The sequence below is a fragment of the Pristis pectinata genome, chromosome 20 (genome assembly GCF_009764475.1).
Source record: "Pristis pectinata isolate sPriPec2 chromosome 20, sPriPec2.1.pri, whole genome shotgun sequence".
In the NCBI taxonomy this organism is placed as follows: Eukaryota; Metazoa; Chordata; class Chondrichthyes; order Rhinopristiformes; family Pristidae; genus Pristis; species Pristis pectinata.
The window spans coordinates 997,678-1,022,938 of NC_067424.1; the positions used below are offsets into that span (position 1 = coordinate 997,678).

Sequence of the window (25,261 nt, forward strand, 5' to 3'; positions counted from 1 at the left end):
AGAAGGGTGAAAACTGAGAAACCTTTCCTCTTTGAGGAAGATTTGAGGAATAATTTATCATTCAGAAGGTGGTTAGAATCTGGAACTCACTGGCTTAGTGGAGGCAGAGACTCTCACAACATACAGGTAGTACATAGACAAGCTCTTGGCAGAGAACTACGGGCTGAGTGTTGGTAAATGGGATCAGTGCCATGGGTAGCACGGAGATGGTGGGCCAAAGGGCCTGTTTCCATGCTGAATGATTCTATTGATCCATTAATTTGCTAGCCATCCAAAATTGTCACCTTGTCTTCAAATGCTCTGGGTCCGCCTGTACTGTCAGGCCCCCAGCCTTCCTCCTGCCTGTCACTTGTGCTGATGCTGTAAAGTAAAGGGCCCAGGGAATGGGAGCTGACTAGTGCAGACATTGCTGGGTGTGTGTGCCACCTGTACCTGTGGGTCTGGTGCAGAGCTCAGCTGATCCTCGTGTGCCTGTGGCAGGGAGAGTCCTCTCTTACGTTGGACTTTGATGCAGAAACCAGTTCACTGTGCTCTTGCTGAGAACCATGGAGGTTCACCTGGAAACACCTCCAGAAGTCATAAAATCGTACAGCATGGAAACAGGCCATTCGGCCCAACTTGTCCGCACCTACCAGTGGGCACCCTCCATACTAACTCTCCCACCACCTTCTACCCCTGGTTTGTACGCATGGAGTTGTACAGCATAGAAACAGACCATCCTGTCCATCTATACTAGCTTCACCTGCCTGCGTTAGTTCCATATCCCTCTGTGCCCTGCTCATCCAAGTACTCATCCAGGTGGCTCTTAAAGTCATTGCTGTTCCTGTCTTCAGGTACCAGCTACTCTGTGTGAAAGACTTACCCCTCAGATCCCCTTCAAACCTCCTCCCTCTCACCGTAAATCTGTGCCCTCCAGATTCACACACCCCTGCCATGAAGATGGAGGGAGATGGATGATACACAGGAGAAATTTAGCATAAATTGGCATCACGATTGGCACAACATCGTGGGCCGAATAGCCTGTACAGTGCTGTAGTGTTCTATGTTCTATGAAACAGACACTGGCTAACGACCCTATCGACACCCATCATTATTTTATAAACCTCTATCCTGTCACCCTTCGGCCTTCTTCACTCCAGGGAACACTGAGCCAGCCTATCCAATCTCTCCTGATAACTCAAGCCCTCCAATCCAGAGGGTTTATATTTCAACCTTCAGATGCACAACCTTTCTGAACCAGAGACTTTCTACATTAGTAATCTGTTCTGAATTCAAAGTCAACTTCATTCAAGTTATCGGGCGTGTCCAGCTCAGAATTATTTTATGTTGCTGATTCTGAGTTGAAAGGTGGTTTTGACTGTGAAGAGTTCTGAATGACCAGGAGGAGAAGGTAAGGAATGTAGCGATCGCTGTGTGACTGGACAGTGGGAGGGGCTGTGCAGCTGCCCTGTCTCTGGGTCTGCAGTTCTCAGAGTGTGCTTTCATAATTGTGTTGACCGGGAAGTGGCTGACTGAGTGGAAATGTCAATGTGCCCCGTAGGTTTGATCGGTAGGCTGCTCACGGCTGTGATTTGTTGCTGCACAGCACGACAGCAGGAGATCCAGCCGGTCTAAGCTCAATAAATCTTTAATTTTCCATCAAAAAAAACATGCACACATTGAACCAATTGACTCCTTCCTTCATATTTCGTAAATTAACAAAAATCAACATTTCACTTTCACATGTTTCTTTGATATCTAATCAGAGGCAATCTCTTTAAATCTATAAAATTCTTCAGGGATTTGACAAGGAAGAATGCAGGATGGTGTTTCCCCTGGCAGAGGAGTCCACAGCCACGGGTCACTGACTCAAAATAAGGGGTCAGATGTTCAGGACAGACAAGGAGACAGGTTTTCCAGCTGGAGGGTGGCATTCTCTGGATTTCTCCACCCACAGGTTGAGGGGGCTAAGTCACTGAGTGTATTTAAGCAAGAGATCAATATATTTCTAAGAAACTAAGAGAATTGTTGGCTATGGAGTTAATGTGGGAAAGTGGAGCTGAGGCAACAGATCAGCCAGTGATCTGATTGAAAGTCACAGCAGGCTTGAGGGTCTGAATGACACACTCCTGCTTCAACTTCTTATGTTCTGTTAGACTTTGCTGTCCTTTCACTGCTCTGAATTTTTAACTCCAAATACAGAACGTCGGTAAAGTCTTTGCCCGTTGCTCTGGGCCTACAATGTTGTGCCGACCTAGATAAACCTCCTCCATGATAAACCTAACCCTTCCCTCTTACACAGCCCATAACCCTCCATTTTTCTTACATCCATGTGCCTATCTAAGAGTCCCTTAAATGTCCCTATTGTATCAGCCTCTACCGCCACCCCCTGCAGGCACTCACCATTCTCTGACATCTCCCCTGAACTTTCCTCCTCTGACCTTAAATTAGTGTCCTCTGGTATTGGCCATTGCTGCCCTGGGGAAAAGGTGCTGGCTGTCCACTCTATCTATGCTTCCCATAACCTTATACACCTCTATCAAGTCGCCTCTCATCCTGCGTTGATCCAAAGAGAAAAGCCCTAGCTCGCTCAACCTTTCCTCATAAGACATGCTCTCTAATCCAGGCAGTATCCTGGTAAATCTCCTCTGCATCCTCTCTAAAGTTTCCACATCCTTCCTATAAGGAGGTGACCAGAACTAAACACAATATTCCAAGTGTGGTATAACCAGAGTTTTATAGAGCTACAACATTACCTCGTGGCTCTTGAACTCAATCCCACGACTAATGAAGGCCAACATGCCATACACCTTCTTAACCATACTGTCAACTTGCATGGCAACTTTGAGGCATCTATGGACTTGGACCCCAAGATCCCACTGATCCTCCACACTTCTGAGAATCCTGCCATTAACCTTGTACTCCGCCTTCAAGTTCAATCTTCCAAAGTATATCATATCACACTTGTCTGAATTGAACTGCCACTTTTCTGCCCAAATCTGCAGCCTGTCTATATCCCACTGTAACCTACAACAACTTTTTACACTATCCACAACACCTCCAACCTTTGGGTCATCTGCAAACTTACTGACCCACCCCTACACTTCTTCATCCAAGTCACTTATAAAAATCACAAAGAGCAGGGGTCCCAGAACAGATCTCTGTGGAACACCACTGGTCACCGACCTCCAGGCAGAATATACTCCATCTACTACCACCCTCTGCCTTCTGTGGGCAAGCTAATTCTGAATCCACGCAGCCAAGTCCCCATGGATATCATGTCTCATAACTTTCTGGATGAGCTTACCATGGGGAACCTTGTCAAATGCTTTACCAAAGTCCATGTACACCATATCCACCGCTCTACCTTCTTCTGTTTGTTTTGCCACCTCCTCGAAAAACTCAATTAGACTCATGAGGTACGACCTACCCTTTCACAAAGCCATGCTGACTATCCCTAATAAGACTATGCTTCTCCAAATGCTCATGATTCCTGTCCCTAAGAATCCTCTCCAATAGTTTTCCCATCATTAACATAAAACTCACTGGTCTATAATTCCCAGGACTAGCTTTCTTGCACAAGGGAACATCCTCCAATCCTGTGGTACCACTCCTGTGGCCAGGGAGGACACAACGATCATCATCAATGCCTCAGCAATCTCTTCCCTCACCTTCCGTAGTAACCTGGGGTATATCCCATCCGGCCCCGGGGACTGATCTATCCTAATGCTTTTCAAAAGCTCCAACACTACACCTTTCTTAACCTCCACATGCTCCAGCACATTAGCCTCTTCTATGCTGATCTCACATTCATCAAAGTCCCTCTCCCTAGTGAACACTGAAGCAAAGTATTCATTTTAAGGACCTCCCCTACTTCCTTCACCTCCGGACACACGTTTGCCCCTTTATCCCTGAGCAGTCCTACCCTCACTCTAATCATCCTCCTGTTCTTCATGTACGCGTCGAATGCCTTGAGGTTTTCCTTATTCCTACTAGCTAAGACCTCTTATGTCCCCTTCTTAAGCTCCTTCCTGGCTATGTTTTAATTCTCAAGAGCCCTGCCTGATTTTTGCTTCCTGAACCTTAAGTATGCTTCCTTCTTCTTCTTGACAAAATGTTTCACCTCTCTTGTCAACCATGGTTCCTTCACTCTGCCATCCTTTCCCTGTCTCAGTGGGACAAACCTATCCAGAACCCCATGCATGTGGTCCTAAACAGCCTCCACATTTCTTCTATGCACTTCCCAGAGAACGTCTGTTCCCAATTTACACTCCCAAGTTCCTACCTTAATTAGCCCTCCCCCAATTAAAAACTTTCCCATATCCACTGGTCCTATCCTTGTCCATGGCTATGCTAAAGGTCAGGGAGTTGTGGTCACTGTCTCTGAAATGCTCACCCACCATTTTGTCTGTCACCTGACCAGGTTCATTGCCTCTCCTCTAGTCAGCCTGTCTATATATTGTGTCAAGAATCCTTCCTGGACACACCTAACAAATTCTGCCCCATCTAAACCTTTTGCGCTAAGGAGGTGCCAATCAATATCAGGGAAGTTGAAGTCACCCATGATAACAACCCTGTTATTTTTGCACCTTTCCAAAATCTGCCTACTTATCTGCTGCTCAGTGTCTCTGCTGCTATTGGGGGTCCTATAAGAATACTCCCAATAGAGTGATCACACCCTTCCTGTTTCTGACTCAATAGATGCTCCCTCCATGACGTCCTCCCTTTCTGCAGCTGTGATACTGTCCCTGATAAGCAATACCACGCCACCCCCCCCACCTCCCTTTTACCTCCCTCCCTGTCCCTTTTGAAACATCTAAACCCCGGAACATCAAGCAGCCAATCCTGCCCTTGCGACAGCCAAGTCTCTGTAATGGTCACAACACCATAATTCCTGGTACTGATCCATGCTCACCCTTATTCTTTAGACTTTTCACATTAAAGTGAAGACATTTCAACCCATCCAACTGACTGTGTTTATGCTCTATCCTCTGTCTATCCTTCCTCACAGTCTCTCCACATGATGTATCTACCTTTACACCAACTGCTCCATCATCTGACCTCACACTCAATTCTCATCCCCCTGCCAACCTAGTTTAAACCCTCCCCAACAGCTCGAGCAAACATGCCCGCAAGGACATTGATCCCCCTCCAGTTCAGGTGTAACTCGTCCCTTTTGTACAGGTTATACCTTCCCCAGAAGAGACCCCAGTGATCTACAAATCTGAAACCCTGTCCCCTGCACCAACTCCTCAGCCACGCATTCATCTACCAAACCTTCCTATTCTTACCCTCACTGGCGCGTGGCACAGGCAGCAATCTAGAGATTACCACCCTTGAGGTCCTGCTTTTTCAGCTTCCTTCCTAACTCCCTATATTCCCTCTTCAGGGCCTTATCCCTTTTCCTGCCTATGTCATTGGTACCATGACTTCTGGCTATTCACCCTCTTCCATAAAAATGCTGTGGACTCGATCCGAGACCTGGCCTGTCACCTGGGAGGCAACATACCATCCGGGAGTTGTGTTCTCGTCCACAGAATCTCCTGTCTGTTCCCCTAACCAGTGAATCCCCTGTCACTACCACACTCCTTCCGTCTTCGCTTCTGAACCTCAGAGTCAGACTCAGTGCCGGAGACCTGGCCGCTGCGGCTTCCCCCTGGTAGGTTGTCCCGCTAACAGTATCCAATACAATATACCTGTTATTGAGGGGAATGGCCACAGAGGTACCCTGCACTGACTGTCTATCCCCTTTCCCTCTCCTGACAATCACCCAGCAACCTGCCTCCTGCAACCTTGGTGTGACTGCTTCCCTGTAACTCCTGTCCATCAACCCCTCAGCCTCCCAAATGATTCGAAGGTCATCCAGCTCCAGCTCCCTAACACGGTCCGTAAGGAGCTGCAGCCGGATGGTGTGGGATGTCTACATAAGTACTAGAGCTGGTTGAAGGAATAGGATTGAGAACAGACTCCCCTTCAGCCTAGTTATCGAAACGCACTGCTCCACACGATAGGTGGCACCTTTGGAGATGAGATCAAGTTAACGTTTCATTAAAAGTGGGAAAAGTTGGCAACAAAGTTCAGGGAGGAGAAGAAAGGGTGGAGAGAACAGAAGGGAAGTTGTGTGATGGGGTGAAGGGCAGTCGGACAAGTAAAGGAACAGACGTCTCTGAGGAGGAGTATGTCAGGGAAGCAGATTGAGGTGTGGATAACACACTGTAATTTCAAACTAATATCAAAATATGTCATAACTTGGGTCGAATAGAACCGAGGCTAACTTGTCATGGAAGCAGAGAGCTGGTACTCTGTTCAGCACACATGAGGGAGTTCCGTCCGTGGGACTCAGCTCCAGGGAGGGTTTCATGGAAATTTATCACATGAAGTATGTGTGTGAACATGCACTTGTGTGTACCTCAGCACCATTGCTCACAGGAATCGTCACTGTACAGGTTCTGATGGCTCTGCTGCCGGAGGCTCTGAAAGCCCTCGATGGCTCATGGTCCAAGGAGCAGCTGCCAGAGGAAGGGGCTCTCACACAGCTCCACAGTCCCAGCTGGCTGCCAAGGGCAAGACTTGATCTTTGTTTGAGCTCTACTGCCCCAGAGGCAGCAGCTCAGTTTCCCGTCCCTCTCCCCGCACTGACCTGTCCTTCAAATTGTCCACCCACTGTTTGCATTGGTGAACAGCACAATTTTCAGGCCACTGAATAAATAAGACAAAGTATGTCGTCTGTCAAGAAGCAAAACGGTTCCTTTCCTGCTGAGAATGGAATAAAACTTCCTCACTAATTCCGTAATCATCGAACAAATGCAAATCTTCTGTTAGTCACACTCCCACTCCGGTGCTGCTTGATACAAATAGCCACTGTGTCTTATTTGTAATTTTCAAATAATTCACTTGTTTTTTATGTGAGGTTTATTTTTACACCATCACCAGGGAATGGGTGCTTTCATTAATTCCTCATTATACCGCTCCTTTCATGACTACGTGCTCTGCTCCGGCTCCTGGGATCGTTAATCTGTCAGTACCAGGGTTTACGAGACTTGGCATTGAGACAAAAGGGTCTGAATGGGATACGTAAATGTCAGCGCAGTGAATCAACAATTCTTGAATCAGGACTTTGCTGACACGACAGTCTAAAATTGTTGTTTACAGTCCCAGTTTGGTGCTTAAAAGCCACTTTGTTATCCGTGGTGCTGGTGTTTCTGCACTAACCCCGGTGACAACATGGTGGTCACCGCGCTCAATGCAATACAAAATTACTTTTCATTTCAGTAAGTACGTGTGTATTCAATTAACCCAACCTGGTTGAGTCTGAAATTATACTGACACCATTTGGCATTGGGAATTATTCACCTACCTGTTCCAAACAGCCTGTGAGCTTTCTTTGTGTCAGCTCGTGTCTTAACCAATAGATATCAAGATGTTGTCTTTTCGCGCTTAAATACTTTAATGATGTCATAGAGTCATAGAGTAAAACAGCGGGGAAACAGGCCCTTCAGCCCAATGGGTCCGTGCCAACCAAGATGCCCCATCCAAGCTAGTCCCATTTACCAGCATTTGGCCCATAACCTGCTAAACTTTTCCAATCCATGGACCTGTCCAAGTGTCTTTTAAAAATGATTATTGTACCTGCCTCACCCACTTCCTCTGGCAGCTCGTTCCATACACTCACCACCCTCTGTGAAAAAAGTTGCCCTTCAAGTTCCTATTAAATCTTTCCCTTCTCACAAACCTATTTAAATCTTTCACTTTAAACCTAAGGAGGCCGGAGGAACTTCCTCAGGGAAGAGAATTCCCAATGAGTTGGAGCCAGAGGTGTGTGTGCAGATGGTCATGGACTGGGATGGAGGAGAGATGGGGGTCGTGGTGGGGACAGGAGGATTGAACAAACAATAGAAGCAGGAGTCAGCTTCTGTTTTTTTAAATTCAATCCTCAATACAATCGTGGCTCATCTTTTACCGCAGTACCACTCTCCCGGAGAACCCCACGTCCCTTGATTGTCTCAGTGTCTAAAAGCCTACCGAATTTACTCGATGACTGACCATTATGGCCCTCTTGGGTAGTGAATTCACCACCCCCGCGGATGGATGTTGGGGTGAGGACACTGAGGGGTTTGTGAATGGGGGGATCTCCCCTCCCACACACCTTGGCCACGGTTGGCTTCCCCTTCGGTCCACTTTCTCTCTCCGCCTTCCAGCCTCGCTCCCAATATGCCCCCCGATTCTGGCACAGGTAGTGAAGTACAGGACACTGGGGAGGTGTGAATATTGGGCGTGGTGCTAATCCCAAACCCCTTCCAGAAACAGATAATTTAACTCAACCTCTTGTGGCTGTAAAGGAAGTATTCCCAGATTCCTTTGATTCCATATTCCAAGAGCAGTGTGTGCTGTTGGAAAGTCATTCCTAACCATAGAGAACTCTGGACCAGGTTGTGTTTATCTAAGCAAACTGTAAGCAGCCACAGACTGTAATTTGGTTTTAAAGAGGGTTTGATGATTGGTTGCAACTATTCTATTTAAACAGAATTCCTCTTTTTAAATAAATCTGGACTTGCTAGTTTAATGTAAACTCAAGTATTTGAATCTAGAGCTAGTGTTCAGTGCCAGAGGAAAGTTTGGATAGTTAAGAAGGTACAAGAGGTCTCTTGTTGTGTGTCTCGGAGCAGGTGGTGACTCTATAATTTGTTATGAGACAGAATGTTACAGTGCTCTGCGAAGACTTAAAATGAAGCCTGAGCAGCTGTCCCTGAACCTCGACAGTTCATGCAGAATGAATTAGTGGGAAGGAGCCAAGGTTGAATGGATTCAAGCTCTGTTACAGCTCCACAGAATTCCCTCTGGGCCCAGTGGACATTGAAGGAGTCGGCACTGGAAGAGAATCCTGGTGAGGAGCCTCAGATTAAAATGGGAACAGTAACTCAAGCTCTCTGCACTGAAAGGTCATTCCACGGTCACCATTAACCATTTATGTTCTTCCATCAGGAAGCTCGTCAAGCTTCCCTTTTAATGAGAGGCTAAGATGTCTTCGTGGTGCACAACCATTGATTTTGTGGGAGCCGATCTTCACTGCTGCAGCTGATTCACATAAAAGGTGGTTAAGGGGTTTGGACCTCATTTTCTGATTGGCTGACACTGAGGATCTTGTAACTTTGTCCATTCTCTGATCCATTTCTGGGTCCAGCTCATACCTGGAGGCAGTGGAACGCTGGCTGCTACGGAGGCAGGAAAGGGAACAGAAACGTGGCTCCCAGACTCCGTGCTCCAGTCAAAGACAGGCCAGTCAGCATTAGAGTTCCCTGTTGTTTTAGGAACCATGAAAGGACAGCAAACCCTTCTGATATTCCACATATCTTCTGTCTGTGGAGCATCTGGAGTTTGTGAGTGAGCACACTTACGAACCATCTGTCCTCGCTGACTTCGCTAACTCCCCTTCCAAAAAGCTTCATGACATCCGTCATTCTGAAGCAGAAAGGTCAGTCCTCCTGCACGCTCGTGTCTGTTTCCTTCTCTCAGCTGGCCCTCGTTAAATATTTTGTTTTCCACATGGAGTCCAGCATTTGCTAGAATTACTCACACTTGGACACAGGTTTGTGCCATTAATGTTCTGCAGTTAACTCAAAATCAGTTTGTACAGTAGATCATCCAAGGAGGATGAGACACCTGGCCCTGCAAAGGACCTTCAGACCATCAGATATAGAAGCAGAGCTAGGCCATTCAGTCCATCAAGTCTGCTCCACCATTCGATCACAGCTGATCTTTTTTTTCCTCAACCCCATTCTCCTGCCTTCTCCCTGTAACCCTTAACCCCCTTACCAATCAAGAACCTGTATATCTCTGCCTTAAGTACACCCAATGAGTTGGCCTCCCCGTAATCTTTGATGCCCTCACTAATCAAAAACTTATCAACCTCCACTTTAAATATACCCAATGACTTGGCCTCCACAGCCGTCTGTGGCAATGAATTCCACAGATTCACCACCCTCTGGCTGAAGAAATTCCTTCTCATCTCAATTTTGTTCTGAGGCTGAGCCCTTGGATCCTGGATTCTCCTAATGGAAACATCCTCTCCACATCCACTCTATCCAGGCCTTTCAGTATCCGGTAGGTTTCAATGAGATCCTCCCTCATCCTTCTGAACTCCATCGAGTACAGGCCCAGAAACATCAAATGCTCCTCATATGTTAACCCTTTCATTCCTGGGATCATTCTTGTAAACCTCCTCTGGACCCTCTCCAATGCCAGCACATCCTTCCTTAGATATAGGTTCCAAAACTGCTCACAATACTCCAAATGTGGTCTGACCAATGCCTTCTGAAACCTCAGCATCACATCCTTGCTTTTATATTCTAGTCCTCTCGAAGTGAATGCTAACGTTGCATTTGCCTTCCTTACTACCGACTCAACCTGCATGTTAACCTTTAGGGAATCCTGCACAGGGACTCCCAAGTTCCTTTGCACCTCCAATTTCGTAATTCTCTCCCCATTTAGAAAATAGTCTACACCTTTATTCTTCCTACCAAAATGCAAACCACACTTCCCTACACTGTGTTCCATCTGCCACTTCTTTGCCCGTTCTCCCAACCTGTCCAAGTCCTTCTGCAGATTCCCTGCTTCCTCAACACTACCTGCCCCTCCACCTGTCTTTGTATCATCTGAAAACTTGGCCACAATGCAATCAGTTCCCTCATCCAGATCATTAACTAATAAACTGAAAAGTAGCGAACCCAACGCTGACCCCTGCAGAACTCCATTAGTTGTCCTGAAAAGAACCCCTTTACCGGGAGTACACACCAGGAATAATGTGTACACATCGGGAGTACTGTGTACACAGCGGGAGCATTGTGTACACGCCAGGAGTACAGTGGACATACCGGGAATACTGTGTACACACCAGGAGTACAGTGTACACACTGGGAATACTGTGTACATACCGGGAATACTGTGTACACACTGGGAGTACTATGTACACACTGAGAGTACTGTGTACACACCGGGAGTACAGTGTACACACCAGGAGTACTGTGTAAACACCAGGAATACTGTGTACACACTGGAAGTACTGTGTACACACCTGGAGTGCTGTGTACACACAGGGAGTAATGTGTACGCACGGGAGTGTTGTGTACATATCATGAATACTGCGTACACACCGGGAGCACTGTGTACACACCGGGAGTACTATGTACACACTGGGAATGCTGTGTACACACCGAGAATACTGTGTACACACCAGGAGGAAGGATATACTTGCATTAGAAGCAGTGCAGAGAAGGTTCACCGCACTGCTTCCTGGATGAAGGGATTGATGTTTGAAGGAAGGTTGAGGCCAGTTCAGTCGGGCCAGTCCTCACTGGCGTTCAGCAGAATGAGAGGTGATTTGATTAAAATGTCTGATCTTGAGGGGGATTGCCAGGGTTGGTGCCGAGATGGTGTTTCCCCTTAAGGGGGCGGCTCGCAGCAGGGGGGCCTGGTCTCAGAACAAGGGGTAGTGCAGTTAGGGTAGAGAGGAGGGAGAATGTCTTCTCCTGAGTGTGACTCTCGGCCCTAGAGAGTGTGTGGAGGTGGAGGTATGGACTATGTCTGAGGTGGAGATTGATGGGTGTCTTGTCTGTGCGGAGTGAAGGATCATGGGAAAGAGGTTCGTCCACTCAGGACCTTATCCAGTGGTAGAGCAGACTTGGGCCGAATGGCCAACATAGCACCATTTGTATTGCTCACTCGAATGTTTGTCTGCACTGAGGTCACGGGAGTGGTGTTGAGAGCGGGTGGCTGCTGAGGCTGCTCTGTGCATCAGAGTGCCAGACACACAAGCGGAAGATCACCGACACTGTGGCATTTGTGCTGAGTTCCCAATTTTCCTTTGTCCCTGTTGGGTGGTGGATCTTCCTGCCCTCCTCTGCCAGGATGCATCAAATGGTTGCTTCTCCTCTGTCCTGGGATTGGTCACAAGTCTCTGGCCCTCTCCTGCTCCCCCAGATTATCCCCACATCTGAGATGTTGAACTAATCACCAGTAACTCGGGGACATCCTAGGCCGTTCCTCAGGAGAAGGTTGCACCATATACCAGGCAGGGCGACACCATCTGTTCCTACACTGACACAACCTCAATTTTGAAGTTTTCAGTTGAAATGCAAACTGTTCACTCCAAGCAATCTTTAATTGGAAAATTATCAAAATATTCCCAAATCCCAGTACTCCTGTGGGGATGGTGCGGACATGTACAAGGCTAAAGAAAAACTTGATTGGTATTTCACATTTAAACTCTGCTGCTTTTAGAAAATGAATATTGCTCTTGTCTGAAAGGTCAACATCAGACAGCACCAATTCCAGCTCTGATCGCCATGGATGCATTGTTCCCAATGTTAACTCTTCCTTCTCCTTCGAAGGCAGACCCTCAGGATCGAGGGTGACTTGCCTCCACTTTGTGGGTTCTGAGGTGACTGATGTGGGAACTGCAGACTCTTCCTCAGGTGGGCCAGGGGGTGTCTGATGGAGTGGGCACTGGGCAGTATGTGGGGTGGTCCGCTCTCTCTGCCTCTGTGTGCTCCCCGATGCATGGCCTCGAGATCCTCCCTACTGTCCCAACGGCTCCTTCTCCACATTGAGTGGTTGTGGACTGCCCACCCCCAGGAGTTGGAGGGTGTGGGGGTTGCACTTTTCATGGAGGCTTTCAGCACATCCCTGAATTTTTCCCGCTCCCTAACTGGTAACTGTTCCCGGGACAGAACTTTGGGAGTCTGGTTTTGTGAGCAACATGGACATGGGCCTGTGCCTCACTGCTGGGGGTGTCAGCCATGGACAGGACACTGATGTGGGTTTGTTTATCCTTCCAATGAATTTGGAGGATTTTGTGGAGGCAAGATTGGTGGTACTTTCCCAGTGCCTTGAGATGCCTGCTGTAGGTAGTCCAGGTCTGTGATATGTACAGATCAGTGCTGCCCAGTATAACATGGGTTTTGTGCCACGTTTGATTACCCTTTTCCATAATCAGCCAAAGGCTCTGCTGGTGTATTGAAGTGATATTGAATTTCACCATTGATTGGGTTAGGGTTAGAATAGTCTGTCGTCACTGAGAGCGGTTGCCGAGGTATGGGAAGTGGTTCACCTTTTCCAAGGTTTCACATGAACCCTCGTTGTCAGAGGATGGTGCGATCACAGGGTAGGTGGGAGAGGACCTTGGTCTGGTGGCTGTTGACTATAAGTCCCATTCTCTCACTTGCTTTGGAAAATGGGTCGACTATTTCTTGGAGCTTGGTTTCTGAGTGTACACAAACGCAAGCATAATCTGTACACTTCAGCTTGACGTCTGAGTTCAGGTGACCTTAGTTCTGCAGTGGAATTGTTATGAATTGAACAGTTTCCCAATAGTTCTGAAGATGAGCTGCAGGGACACAGGAAGCTGAGGTGTAGCATTGCTGATGAAAAGATTGAGAAATGATGCAGCCTGGTTTGGGTTAATCCTGAGATGACCTTGAATTTCAACAACAGCTCTCTTCTTACCTGGAAACATAACAGCATAATTGAGATTGACTCTGTTGTATTCCCATTGGTTAGTCATGGGGCAAAGGTAAGATGGAGATGGATTTCTGTGAGGAGTGGAATTTCAGGTGAGTGATCCCCACCTCCTCCCGGTTGATGCAGTAAAAGGCTTCAGTGAGGTTGAAGGCCGTGTGTTGTGGCTGGTGCTGCTCTTCAGTTTTCTTTGAGCTGTTGTACAGTGAGGATCATGTCCACTGCTCAACCAGATGGATGGAACCACACTGGGGTTCAGGCAGGAGCTCTTCAGCCATTGGTTGGGGGTGCTTGGGGAGAATCCTGGAAATGACTTTCCCTGTGGTGGACAACAGGACTCCTCTATCATAACCACAGTTGGATCTATCTCCTTTCTTGAATACAGTCATGGTCACTGAATCTCTGGGGTCCCTTGGTAAGTTCCCCTCTCCCAGATCTGGATGATAAGGTTCTACATTTGTGATTGAAGCTCTTCACTGCTGAGATTAGGGTTTCGGTAGGGATGCCTTCTGTTGAGTTGGGATATGATCTTCTCAGCTTGTTGGTCAGAAGTGGAAGGAATACTGGTCCAGTTAGGCTGCTGTTACATGGAGACGTAGGCACTCACACCCAGGGCAGAGTTGACACTGAGGAGCTCTTCAAAGTCTTCCTTCCAGTGAGCATTGCCTGCCTCTCTGTCCCTGCTGAGTTCACCCCATTTTTGGTGCTCAGTGAATTGGGGCCTCAGATGTTTGGACCAATAATTACCCAAGGACAAAACTCCTCGGTCCTGGGCTGAAAGCAGGTTGTCAAGCAGAAGCTTTGAATAAGCTTCTGGAAAAAGTATGATGAGTGAGTGGGTGGAAGTTACTGAATGGTGGAGCGCGAGTTGTTGTGGGGTGGGGTGGGGTGGGGCAGAGATGTCCAGCTGCTCCTAATTCACACGTTCATATTAAATGGGCATTTGGTCAGCATGGATCAGTCCCTGCTGTATGACTAAATGGCCCAGGTGAGTGATCAGTTGTGGAGGGTGGGCTAATTTCTCACCTTCACTCAGACCTGTACATAGTACAGGTGATCAGTGTGTAAATGCTTGTCTAAAGCACCTCTCTGCCTGACAGTGACCCCTTGGCTAAAGTAGGGCTCAGGGCCTTGTCTGTGTAGCAGCCCTGGCTTGGACCTGCACAGCAAACAATGGGAAATTGCTGGGGTCTTGACCAGTATCTTTGTGTCCTCTTTGACCATGGGTGAGGTCCCTGATGACTGTCGAATGGCTAATGTTGTTCCTCTATTTAAGAAAGGAACAAGGGAAAATCCGTGGATCTATAGACCGGTGAGTCTCACGTCAGTTGTACGGAAATTGCTGGAGAAAATTCTTAGAGGTAGGATATACGGGCATCTGGAATCCAATGGCTTGATTAGAGAAACCCAGCATGGCTTTGTGCAGGATTCCTATACTCTGAATAAAGTCCGAGCCTGCCCAACCTCTCCCTATAACTCAGGCCCTCGAGTCCTGGCAACGTTCTGATAAAGCTGGTAAACATCTTTTAATATCTTTCTTATTTACAGACTACTCCACTAACACTCCAGTTCCACTAATGGTGATCTGGTGACCCAAGGAACATGTTGGTCTTGAAATTTCCTGTTGACCCCTGGTTACTTGGCAAGAGGGGTTCCACATTCCTACCCCCTCCTTTGTGACAAAGTGTCCCACCATCACCACCGGCTCTGCTGCAACTTTTAGGCTCAACTCCTTTGTGTCAGAAGCTCCCACAAGGGGAGTCATCTCTCAGAATTTGCTGAATCTCCTCTTTAACTGACCTCAAATGCCAAAATCCTCCTTTCACCAGCAATGAAAAACTTTCAAAGTGTGGTCGATTTAGCACAGCAAGCTCCCAGAAACTATGGGTGGGATCTTGCAGTGCTGATTTATTGATTACCCCATGGGTGGGACCTTGCTGTGCCTGAGTAGCTTTGTTTTGTCACCTGTAAGACCTGTCCTCTTTACGTTCCACCCTTGGATGGCCCATGTCTCTCCATTAGTTGAGGATCCTGTTTCACTGGACAGTGCATTGACCCAGGAAGTTGCACACACTCGGTGTTTACCACTGGAGATGGCGTGGACTGTGGAACCTCTGCCATTACCCTTGGCCATGTGGGGTCAACGCGTGGGTCAATATGTGGGGTCAATGCATGGGGTTGACGTGTGCTGGTTGATGTGTGGGGTTAACGTGTGTGGAGTTAACCTCCCTCCCTACACACCACGTAAACCCTGCTTCCCTCTGCAACTCGTTGGCGGGAGTGATTAAAGCAGCCAGGAGCTTCGGGAACGTGCCTGGTCTGTGGTTGTCTGGGCGGAGGATACCTCCTCCCGGAACTGGCTCTTTTATGGGATGTCCATCAGGTTGCTGCTGGGGTGAAAGTTCAACAGTCGTCATGGCAACTGCCAATTTAAAAGCGCTTAAAATTGAGATTTCATTGCAGTAACCTTGTGTATGATTGGTAATCTAATAAATTACTGAAATATCTTTGGTCTGCCAGACTGCGACTGTTTGTATAAAATTATCTTTTACAAGAAAAGTCTGGTTATGCTTAAAAACCCATGGAGAAGTGTGTGCTGCCCGGGGACGAGAGATATTTCTGTGGGAAGCCGGTGATGTTTATGGTGATGATTATAACGATATCATTTCCCCAGTGACAGATTTCAGATGTAGTCTTCGCCTACAGTGATGTACATTAACATCTCCAAAACTGAGTTTATTTATTTTGTAATACAAAATGCATGAAAGGGAACACATTCTGTCAATATTATAACCTATCACCTCAGGCATGTACTGTTTTTGATGCAATAGTCTACCTCCTGGTGAGAGATTCTATATGTAAATGGTATCTGTGTGTGATATGGTATGTGTGTATATTAATTAGTGTGTGTGTGTTTGTGTGTGTATGTGTGTGTGTGTGTGTGTGTGTGTGAGAGACTCTGTGTGTGTGTGTGTGTGAGACTGTGTGTCTGCGTGTGTGTGTGTGTGAGAGACTGTGTGTCTGTGTGTGTGTGTGTGTGTGTCTGTGTGTGTGTGTGTGCGCATGTGTGTATGTGCGTGCGTGTGTGTGCATGTGTACAATGTGAACCAGGACCTTTAACCAGGGAAACATTCACACTTGTAATAGGTTAAATATTCCAGGCCTCTTGTCAGTGCTCCCGTTGGAACTGTGGTAAGAGATTGATAGTTAAATCAGCTCAGAAAGCACTGCTCTGTGATGGATTGTGCTGACAATTGCGAGCAATTACACTGTAAAGTCCTTGTCGTTTAAAAAAATGATTTTTCTTCCTTCTCAGAGTAAGTGTGCATTGCTGCTTCGTATTTTCCCATTTATTGCGATTGTTCCATCTTGCTGTTACTGGAGAGGGTTTACAAACTCCTGCCCCTCTCTCAGCGGCCCTGACACTTGCATCGTCAGTCCAACTTTCACTCTGTGCGGGTTCCAGTCACCCTGATATGGTCACCTGGAGATTACACCCAAATAAAAGAATTCAATCCTTGCTAATGAAAACATCAACCTTGAGGATGTAATTAATTATGTAGAGCCTCTTGCAGGGAACTATGCATGATTGATAAAACAATACAAAGGTATTTCCCATTTAGTTCAGTGTGTGACTTCTAAAGTATCAGCTGCTGATAGATTTTATTTGGTAATTTTATATTCCATCTATACAACTGTGATACACAATACTCCACATTATCTAATCCCCAGAGCACTAAACTGGCTTTTCAACTCTTGAATTCCCCACGCTGACTGAAATGTTTGAAGCAGCTTTGACTGGAATGTTGAATGTTCTGAGAAGCAGAAAATGTTTTTAAATAGTCAGCTTTGAAAATGCTCCCAGTGAGTCAGTGTCTCTCCCACTCTGTCCTTCTGAGGATTTTGTCTCTGTTTCTTGATGTGGAAAATGCAGCCCAGTATGGTGCTCAACGTCAGTACAACATGCAGCACTGGTACAGCGTACAGCACAGGTACACCACACAGCCCCAGTACAGCGTGCAGCCCCAGGACAGCACACAGCATTAATTCAACACACAGCCCCAGGACAGCACACAGCATTAGTTCAACACACAGCACCGGTACAGCGTGCAGCAGCAGTACAGCGCACACAGTTGGTACAGCACACACCATTGGTACAACATGCAACATTTTACATGTCCTGAAGACAGGCAACATTTACTGAGGACAATATTGATGGTTAATTTTCACCCTGAGCCACAGGGCATTCTGGTGACTTCCCATTTATCTCTTCCTGCATTTGTGATTGTGATTTATGGCAATTTGTACAATTATGTTCTGATTTAACAGACGTCAGTCCACATACAGCTGGGAACTGAATGGGAACTAATTTGTACAGTGCAAAAACCCACATTTGATCATTGTTTCCAACACAGAATTATCAGCTCTGAAACGGGCCCTTTCGCCCATCATGTCTGTGCTTGACCCTATGTCATGGAATTACAATTGCTCATCTAAATACTTGTTGTTGTGAGGATCGCTGCCTCCACCCCTCACGCAGTGTGTTCCAGGTTCCAGCCACCCTCTCGGTGGAAAAATCCTTCTCAAAACCTCTTACCCTCTCACCATAAACCCATGCCTCCCAGTGTTAGATAACACCGCTCTGGGGAGAAGTTTCTTACTTTCTACATGGCTTTAGGTGAAAGGGGAAAGGTTTGGGGGAACATTAGGGGGAACTTCTTCACTCAGAGAGTGGTGGGAGTGTGGAATGGGCTGCCATCTGATGTGGTAAATGCGGGCTCACTCTTAAGTTTTAAGAATAAATTGGATAGATACTTGGATGGGAGAGGTCTGGAGGGTTACAGACTGGGTGCAGGTCAATGGGACTAGCAGAATAAAGTTTTGGCACAGACTAGAAGGGCCGAATGGCCTGTTTTCTGTGCTGTGGTGTTCTATGGTTCTACCCCATCCATGCCTCTCATAATTTAGCACACCTCAGATAGGATCCCCTCAGTATCCTCGGTTACAAGGAAAAAGAACTACTGTCCAGTCTCTCCTCATAACTGAACCGCTCCATCCCAGGCATCACCCTGGTGAATCTCCTCTGCACCGTCTCCAGTGCAGTCACATCTTTCCTGCAGTGTGGTGACCAGAACTGCTCATTTATTCGTGCTAATGAAGAATTGGAATTGGAATTGGTTCATTATTTTCACTTGTACCGAGGTACAGTGAAAAACTTGTCTTGCATACCGATCATACAGGTCAATTCATTACACAGTGCACTGAGGTAGTACAAGGTAAAACAATACAGAATGCAAAATAAAGTGTCACAGTTGCAGAGAAAGTGCAGTGCAGGCAGACGATAAGGTGCAAGGTCACAACGAGGTAGATTGAAGGTAAAGAGTCCAACTTAATGTACTAGGGAACCATTCAATAGTCTTATACCAGCAGGATAGAAGCTGTCCTTGAGCCTGGTGGTACGTGCTTTCAGGCTTTTGTATCTCCTGCCCGATGGGAGGGGGAGAAGAGAGAATGTCCGGGGTGGGTGGGGTCTTTGATTATGCTGGCAGCTTTACCGAGGCAGCAAGAAGTATAGTCAGAGTCCATGGAGGGAAGGCTGGTTTCCGTGATGTGCTGAGCTGTGTCCACAACTCTCTGCAGTTTCTTGTGGTCACGGGCAGAGCAGTTGCCATACCAAGCCGTGATGCATCCAGATAGGATGCTTTCTATGGTGCATCAATACAAATTGATGAGTGTCAAAGGGGACATGCCAAATTTCTTTAGCCTCCTGAGGAAGTAGAGGCGCTGGTGAACTTTCTTGGCTGTGGCATCTACGTGGTTGGACCAGGACAGGCTATTCCCAGGAACTTGCAGTTCTCAACCCTCTTGACCTCAGCACCATTGATGTAGACAGGAGCATGTGCACCACCCCCCCCCCTCCTGCAGTCAATGACCAGCTCTTTTGTTTTGCTGACATTGAGGGAAAGGTTGTTGTCATGACACCATTCCACTAAGCTCTCTATCTCCTTCCTGTACTCCAACTCATCACTGTTTGAGATATGGCCTACAATGGTGGTATCATCTGCAAACTTGTAGATGGAGTTAGAGCAGAATCTGGCCATGCAGTTATGAGTGTAGAGTAGAGGGCTACATACATTCTGCTGTTGACTGGCGTTAGCTATCAGTACACTTTCTTTGGACTATTTCAGTACTTCAGTAATCTTTTTAGTAGATCTTTTGATTCAGGGTGAGCTGAATGAGTTGTTTTTTTTTCAAAGTTGGTTAGTGTGTGGGAAGCGTCATCCCTTTCAGCCATGAGAGGAATACCCAGATTGCTGGGAGCCAAGAGAGATGGGGGAGATCATAAATGAATCTTTTGCATCCATCCGGAGACAGACTCAGAGACTAGAGAACTGAGGCAAAAGAGTAGTGACTGCATCCAGATTACCAAAGAGGAGGTGCTGGCTTTCTTGAGGTGAATGAAGGTGGAGAAATCCCCAGGGCCTGACAAGATGTCCCCTTGGCAGAAATATTTAAAACGTCCTTAGCCACAGGTGAGGTGCCAGAGGACTGGAGGACAGCTAATGTTGTTCCGTTGTTCGAGAAATGCTCTAAGAATAAGCCGGGAAATTATAGGCCGGTGAGCCTGACGTCAGTTGTGGGTAAATTATTGGAAGGTATTCTAAGAGACAGGATACAATAAGTGTTTGGATAGACAGGGCCTGATTAGGGATAGTCAACATGGCTTTGTGTGTGGCAGGTCATATCTAACCAATCTTATAGAGTTTATCAAGGAGGTTACCAAGAAGGTCGATGAGGAAAAGGCAGTGGACGTTGTCTACATTGACTTTAGCAAGGCCTTTGACAAAGTACAGCCTGGGAGGCTGGTCCAGAAACTTTAGTCACTTGGCATTCAGGATGAAGTAGTCAATTGGATTCAACATTGGCTTAACGGGAGAAGCCAGAGAGTGGTAATAGATGGTTGTCTCTCTGACTGGAGGCCTGTGACTAGCGGTGTGCCGCAGGGATCGGTGCTGGGTCTGTTGTTGTTTATCATCTATATTAATGATTCAGGTGATAATGTGGTAAACTGGATCAGCAAATTTGTGGATGACACCAAGACTGGAGGCGTAGTGGACAGCGAGGAAGGCTATCAAAGCTTGCAGCGTGATCTTGACCAGCTGGGAAAATGGGCTGAAAAATGGCTGATGGAATTTAATGCAGACAAGTGTGCGGTGATGCACTTTGGGAGGACAAACCACGGTAGGATTTACACAGTGAATGGTAGGGCTCTGAGGTGTGCGGTAGAACAAAGGGACCTGAGAATACAGATCCATAGTTCCTTGAAAGTGGCATCACTGGTAGGTAGGGTCGTAAAGAGAGCTTTTGGCACGTTGACCTTCATAAATCAGGGCACTGAGTACAGGAGTTGGGATGTTGTGTTGAACTTGTACAAGACATTGGTGAGGCCAAATGTAGAGTATTGTGTGCAGTTCTGGTCACCTACCTACAGGAAGCATATCAATAAACTTGAAAGAGTGCAGAGAAAATTTAAAAGGATGTTGGCCGGGACTTGAGGGCCTGAGTTACAGGGAAAGGCTGAATAGGTTAGGACTTTATTCCCTGGAGCGCAGGAGAATGAGGGGAGATCTTATAGAGGTATACAAAATTATGAGGGGTATAGATAGGGTGAATGCATGAAGCTTTTTCCCCTCAGGGTGGGTGAGACTAGAACTAGAGGACATAGGTTTAACGTGAAAGGTGAAATGTTTAAGGGGAATCTGAGGGAGAACTTCTTCACTTAGAGGGCGGTGCGAGTGTGGAACGAGCTGCCAGTGGAAGTGGTAGATGTGGGTTCAACTGTAACATTTAAGAGAGGTTTGGATAGGTACCTGGAGGGAGAATGTCTGGGTGCAGGTTGATGGGACTGGGCAGAAGATCAGGTTGGCATGGACTAGATGGGCTGAAGGGCCTGTTTCTGTGCTGTCATACTCTATGACTCTCTTGGCAGTGGTGTGATGCTCTGCTGCAGAATCTGCACCTACATTTGAACTTTGGTACCAATTAACGTTGGCTCAGGTGTGTCCTGGAGGCAGAGGTTGGTGGATTCATCTGAAGAGCAGAGTAAGAATTGGGAGGGTGTCAGCTACGTCAGTGTGTTGTCTGCAGCTGCTGGTGTGGGCTGGTTATAATCAGAGGTCCCTGCAGAAGACAAGGTGCTGGTACATGTGCCCCAGGGCTGAGTGAAGGGACAGACAGATAAATGGCGTGCCCTGCTCGTGTGGTTCAGGGGACTGGAGGAAGAAATGATCTCAGACACTGTCCCCGTGTGCTGACCCATCACACTCCGAAATCCTCGTGGCAGCTCAGAGAGACAGAGAAAAGCCTGTACATCTGACAGTGCAGTACTCCCTCAGTACTGCACTGGAACATCACCTTCGACTTCTGTGGCCACAGGTCATAGCATAGACAAGGTGGGTGGTAACGGTCCTTTCCCCAGGGTAGGGGAGTCCAAAACTTACGGGGCATAGGTTTAGGGTGAGAGGGGAAAGGTTTAAAAGGGGGGGAAAGGTTTAAAAGGGACCCAAAGTGCAACTTCTTCACGCAGAGGGTGGTGAGTGTGTGGAACGAGCTGCCGGAGGAAGTGGGTGAGGCAGGTACAACTGGATCATTTAAGAAGCACTTGGATAGGTACATGGAGGGACGGGGCTTGGAGGGATATGGGCCAACATGCAGGAAATTGGGACTCACTGGGTGGGCACCGTGGCTGGCATGGACTGGTTGGGCTGAAAGGCCTGTATCCAGAGCTGTATTGCTCTGTGTCTCTACGTCAGGAGAAGTTGAAGCTCTCACCTTCTGCCTGGATGAGAGCAATGACCGACACTGTGACGGGTGCACTGCAGAGTGAAGGAGGGAACATTTCCAGGACGTCATTGGGAGGTTTTCAGCAGATGTTTTGTTGCCTGAGAGAGTGATGGTACATGATGTTACTCTGACTTGCTTGCTGGTGGAGTAAAGTAAACAGGCTTCTCATAGCCAGACGACACATTACTGAACCAGATTGCCCGGATCATTCCCCATTACTGAGGATCATGACACAAGCTGGTTGTCAAGAACATTCTTGTTCCTGAAGCCCAGGGGAATGGGGAATCTGAATCAGCACCGTGCGTCTGGCTGTGGGGCCACTCGCTCACTTTTACACAGAAGTGCGATGGCTCTGCAGCATCTGTCTGCCTCGTTAACTGTGCACTATGAAAGTGCCCATTGTAGGGGGGACACTGGCCTATTGAGAGAGGGTTAGAGCAGCTGCAGGTTTTGTCCAGCTCGACTTGAGCTGTGCTAACGCAGCGGCCACAGTTGTTCACAACAGGTGCAAGAGTCCCTCTCGAAACGTGGCTGGTCGTGAAGAATTCTCTGAGGGATGCATTATTTTGTCTGCCTCCTTTTCTTGTTTATATAATTAAGAAATGATTGGAATGTAGCTTAATGTGAACATTACAGCACATTGCCCTGTTCGTTGAACAAATGCCAAAACTGTTTCATATTCTGAGCACACACGCTGTTGGCGTGTGCACATTCCTGCTCACTCACATGTGCACACACACTCCACTGTAGTCTTGCACATTCTCTTACACACAATCCTGCACTCATTCTCACACACACCATGTGCACCATGCACATCCAGACTCCAATCCTTTCCTGCTCTCCCACCACACATTTCACATTTGCTCCATCCCTACATTAAACTTCCTTATTGATAGAAAGAGCCCCAATGCATTAACTTCTGTTTTATGTGCATTCCATATTCAGCTTATTGCTCCCTGTTAACCTTTGCCATTTACAACCTCTGCCTTGATGCTTTAGTTATGTTTTGTGTCAGATATCAAACCAAGTAATTTGCGTACAAAACCAATACTGAATATTATGAAGTTGTGTGGAATAGGTTAAATGTCATGAAATGCTTTAATATTCATTACCATTTCCTAACCTCTTTGTTTTCATATATTGATGCTAACTCTTACCCTACTGAATGCTGGAATTCCTTGTTGAATTATCTTGCAGCTAGTCACTTGCCCTGGTAGAGGCAGTTCTATGTCACCTGCAAGTTCAAATTAATTCTTCCACAAAGTTTTGCATAAGAATTCTGTCTGGAGGTCCCAGGACAGCTGAACTTTGAAACCTGAAGTCCAGAAGAAAATATTGAAAGTCTGGTCAATGCAATTTAAAATCGAATCAGTCCGTATGAAGTATGAAGTCTTCACATCTGGCTGCTGAATATTTTCACTTTGTGTTTCATTGCTTTCAGTTCTCCCAATGTTGTTTGTGGAACAGGCCACCAAGTATGCAGGAAATTCCGATATCACTGATGGCTCCACTTGTGTAATAAAACCCTTCACCGTGCAGTAATAATCTCAGCTTCTCTGCAGCTGCTTTGGAAATGTGCATATGCCTGGTTCTTGTGCAGGATATCAGGAAGCTGGCCAGAACACTGTGGTAATAATCGCTAGTGATAGACTGAAGATCCATCCAGCTCATGAGCTCAAACAGTGTCTGTTAAATGGGAGTAAATTAAATGGGTGTCCTTGTCATGTTAGGGATGTGACTCCAGTGTCAATAAGCTGGGTAGAGGTTTGACGAGAGGCCGTTTCACTGCGTGCTGACATTTCACTGCACACTTTTGACCCTTTGCTGCCTTGGTGCCTCATGGAGCCTGTGTTTTCTCATTGTGTTTCCACAGCTGTCCAGGGTACCCGTGGAATCATGTGAACAGTATGAAACATGCAGCCAGTGTCTGAGCTCAGGAGACCCGCACTGTGGCTGGTGTGTGCTCCACAACATGTAAGTACCCACCAGATGTCCACTGAGGAATTTGTTCACTAGAAGTGTGACTCAGTTGTTATGTCCCTCTCAGCCTGGTGATTTACACCCAGCCCCTGACGATGCCTGCTGAAGCCCCTCTACATTGCTCATGTTTATCACTGCCTCAGCCTTCCAGTAAAGGTCACACTATCAGTCAGACAAGGACCAGTGCTCTGTTTCACAGACCATTGCTGAGGCTGATCGTGGTACCAACTCCAGCAGAACCAGAACCCTTCTGTAACCCACTGAGAGCCTGGTGTCAGAGCAGGGTTCAATTCTAATACAAATCAGACATCCACAGAAGGAGTACACAACCTGGCAGCATCCATGACGAGGACTTCCATGGGCAACATTCCGTTATCCACTGTTAATTGCTTTTGATTCTTTTTTAAGCTCTTTATGACTTGCAGCTGAGAGTAGGTTGTCAATAAGGGAGTTGGAAATGCTGATGGGGAGACAGGTTGCCCTGTGTTTCCAGTTTGCTGTCTCGGTAGCCTACGGTGTGACTCCAGCAGTGGGTGGCCGCCGTTTGTCAGTCTTTTTGCTGAGTTCTGAGTACTTTGAGATGCGCTTCAGAAGTGCAGCTTCTGACTAGCAGAAAATAACAACTGGATTTAACTTTGAAAAACAACACAAGGAATTTCACAGAGCTTAATCACAAAGATGAAAATCTAGAGAAAGGAAGAAGTGTAGTCGGTGACTAGTAACAGGGTTGGTCGTCCGTTTTGAAGAGAAGCAGAGAGGAATGGGAGGCACAAGAGAGAATGCAGATGCTGGAATGTGGAGCAACACACAAGATGCTGGAGGAACTCAGCGGGTCAGGCAGCATCTACGGAGGGAAATGGAACAGTCGACATTTCAGGCCGAGACCCTTTATCAGGACTGGAAAGAAAGAGGGCAGAAGGCAGAGAAGCCAAAGTTTAGTGTCTAT

At 47.0% G+C, this 25,261-nt stretch overlaps 1 protein-coding gene across 3 annotated transcripts in view; it reads left to right on the top strand.

The window, feature by feature from the left end:
- Positions 1-25,261, top strand: part of LOC127580813 (plexin-A2-like) — a 470,755-nt gene that overhangs the window by 254,951 nt on the left and 190,543 nt on the right. For all 3 annotated transcript variants that reach the window (XM_052034725.1, XM_052034726.1, XM_052034724.1), the window contains exon 5: positions 24,209-24,309. In XM_052034725.1, coding sequence (XP_051890685.1) covers positions 24,209-24,309 — 101 coding nt within the window. The remainder of the gene's footprint in view (positions 1-24,208; positions 24,310-25,261) is intronic.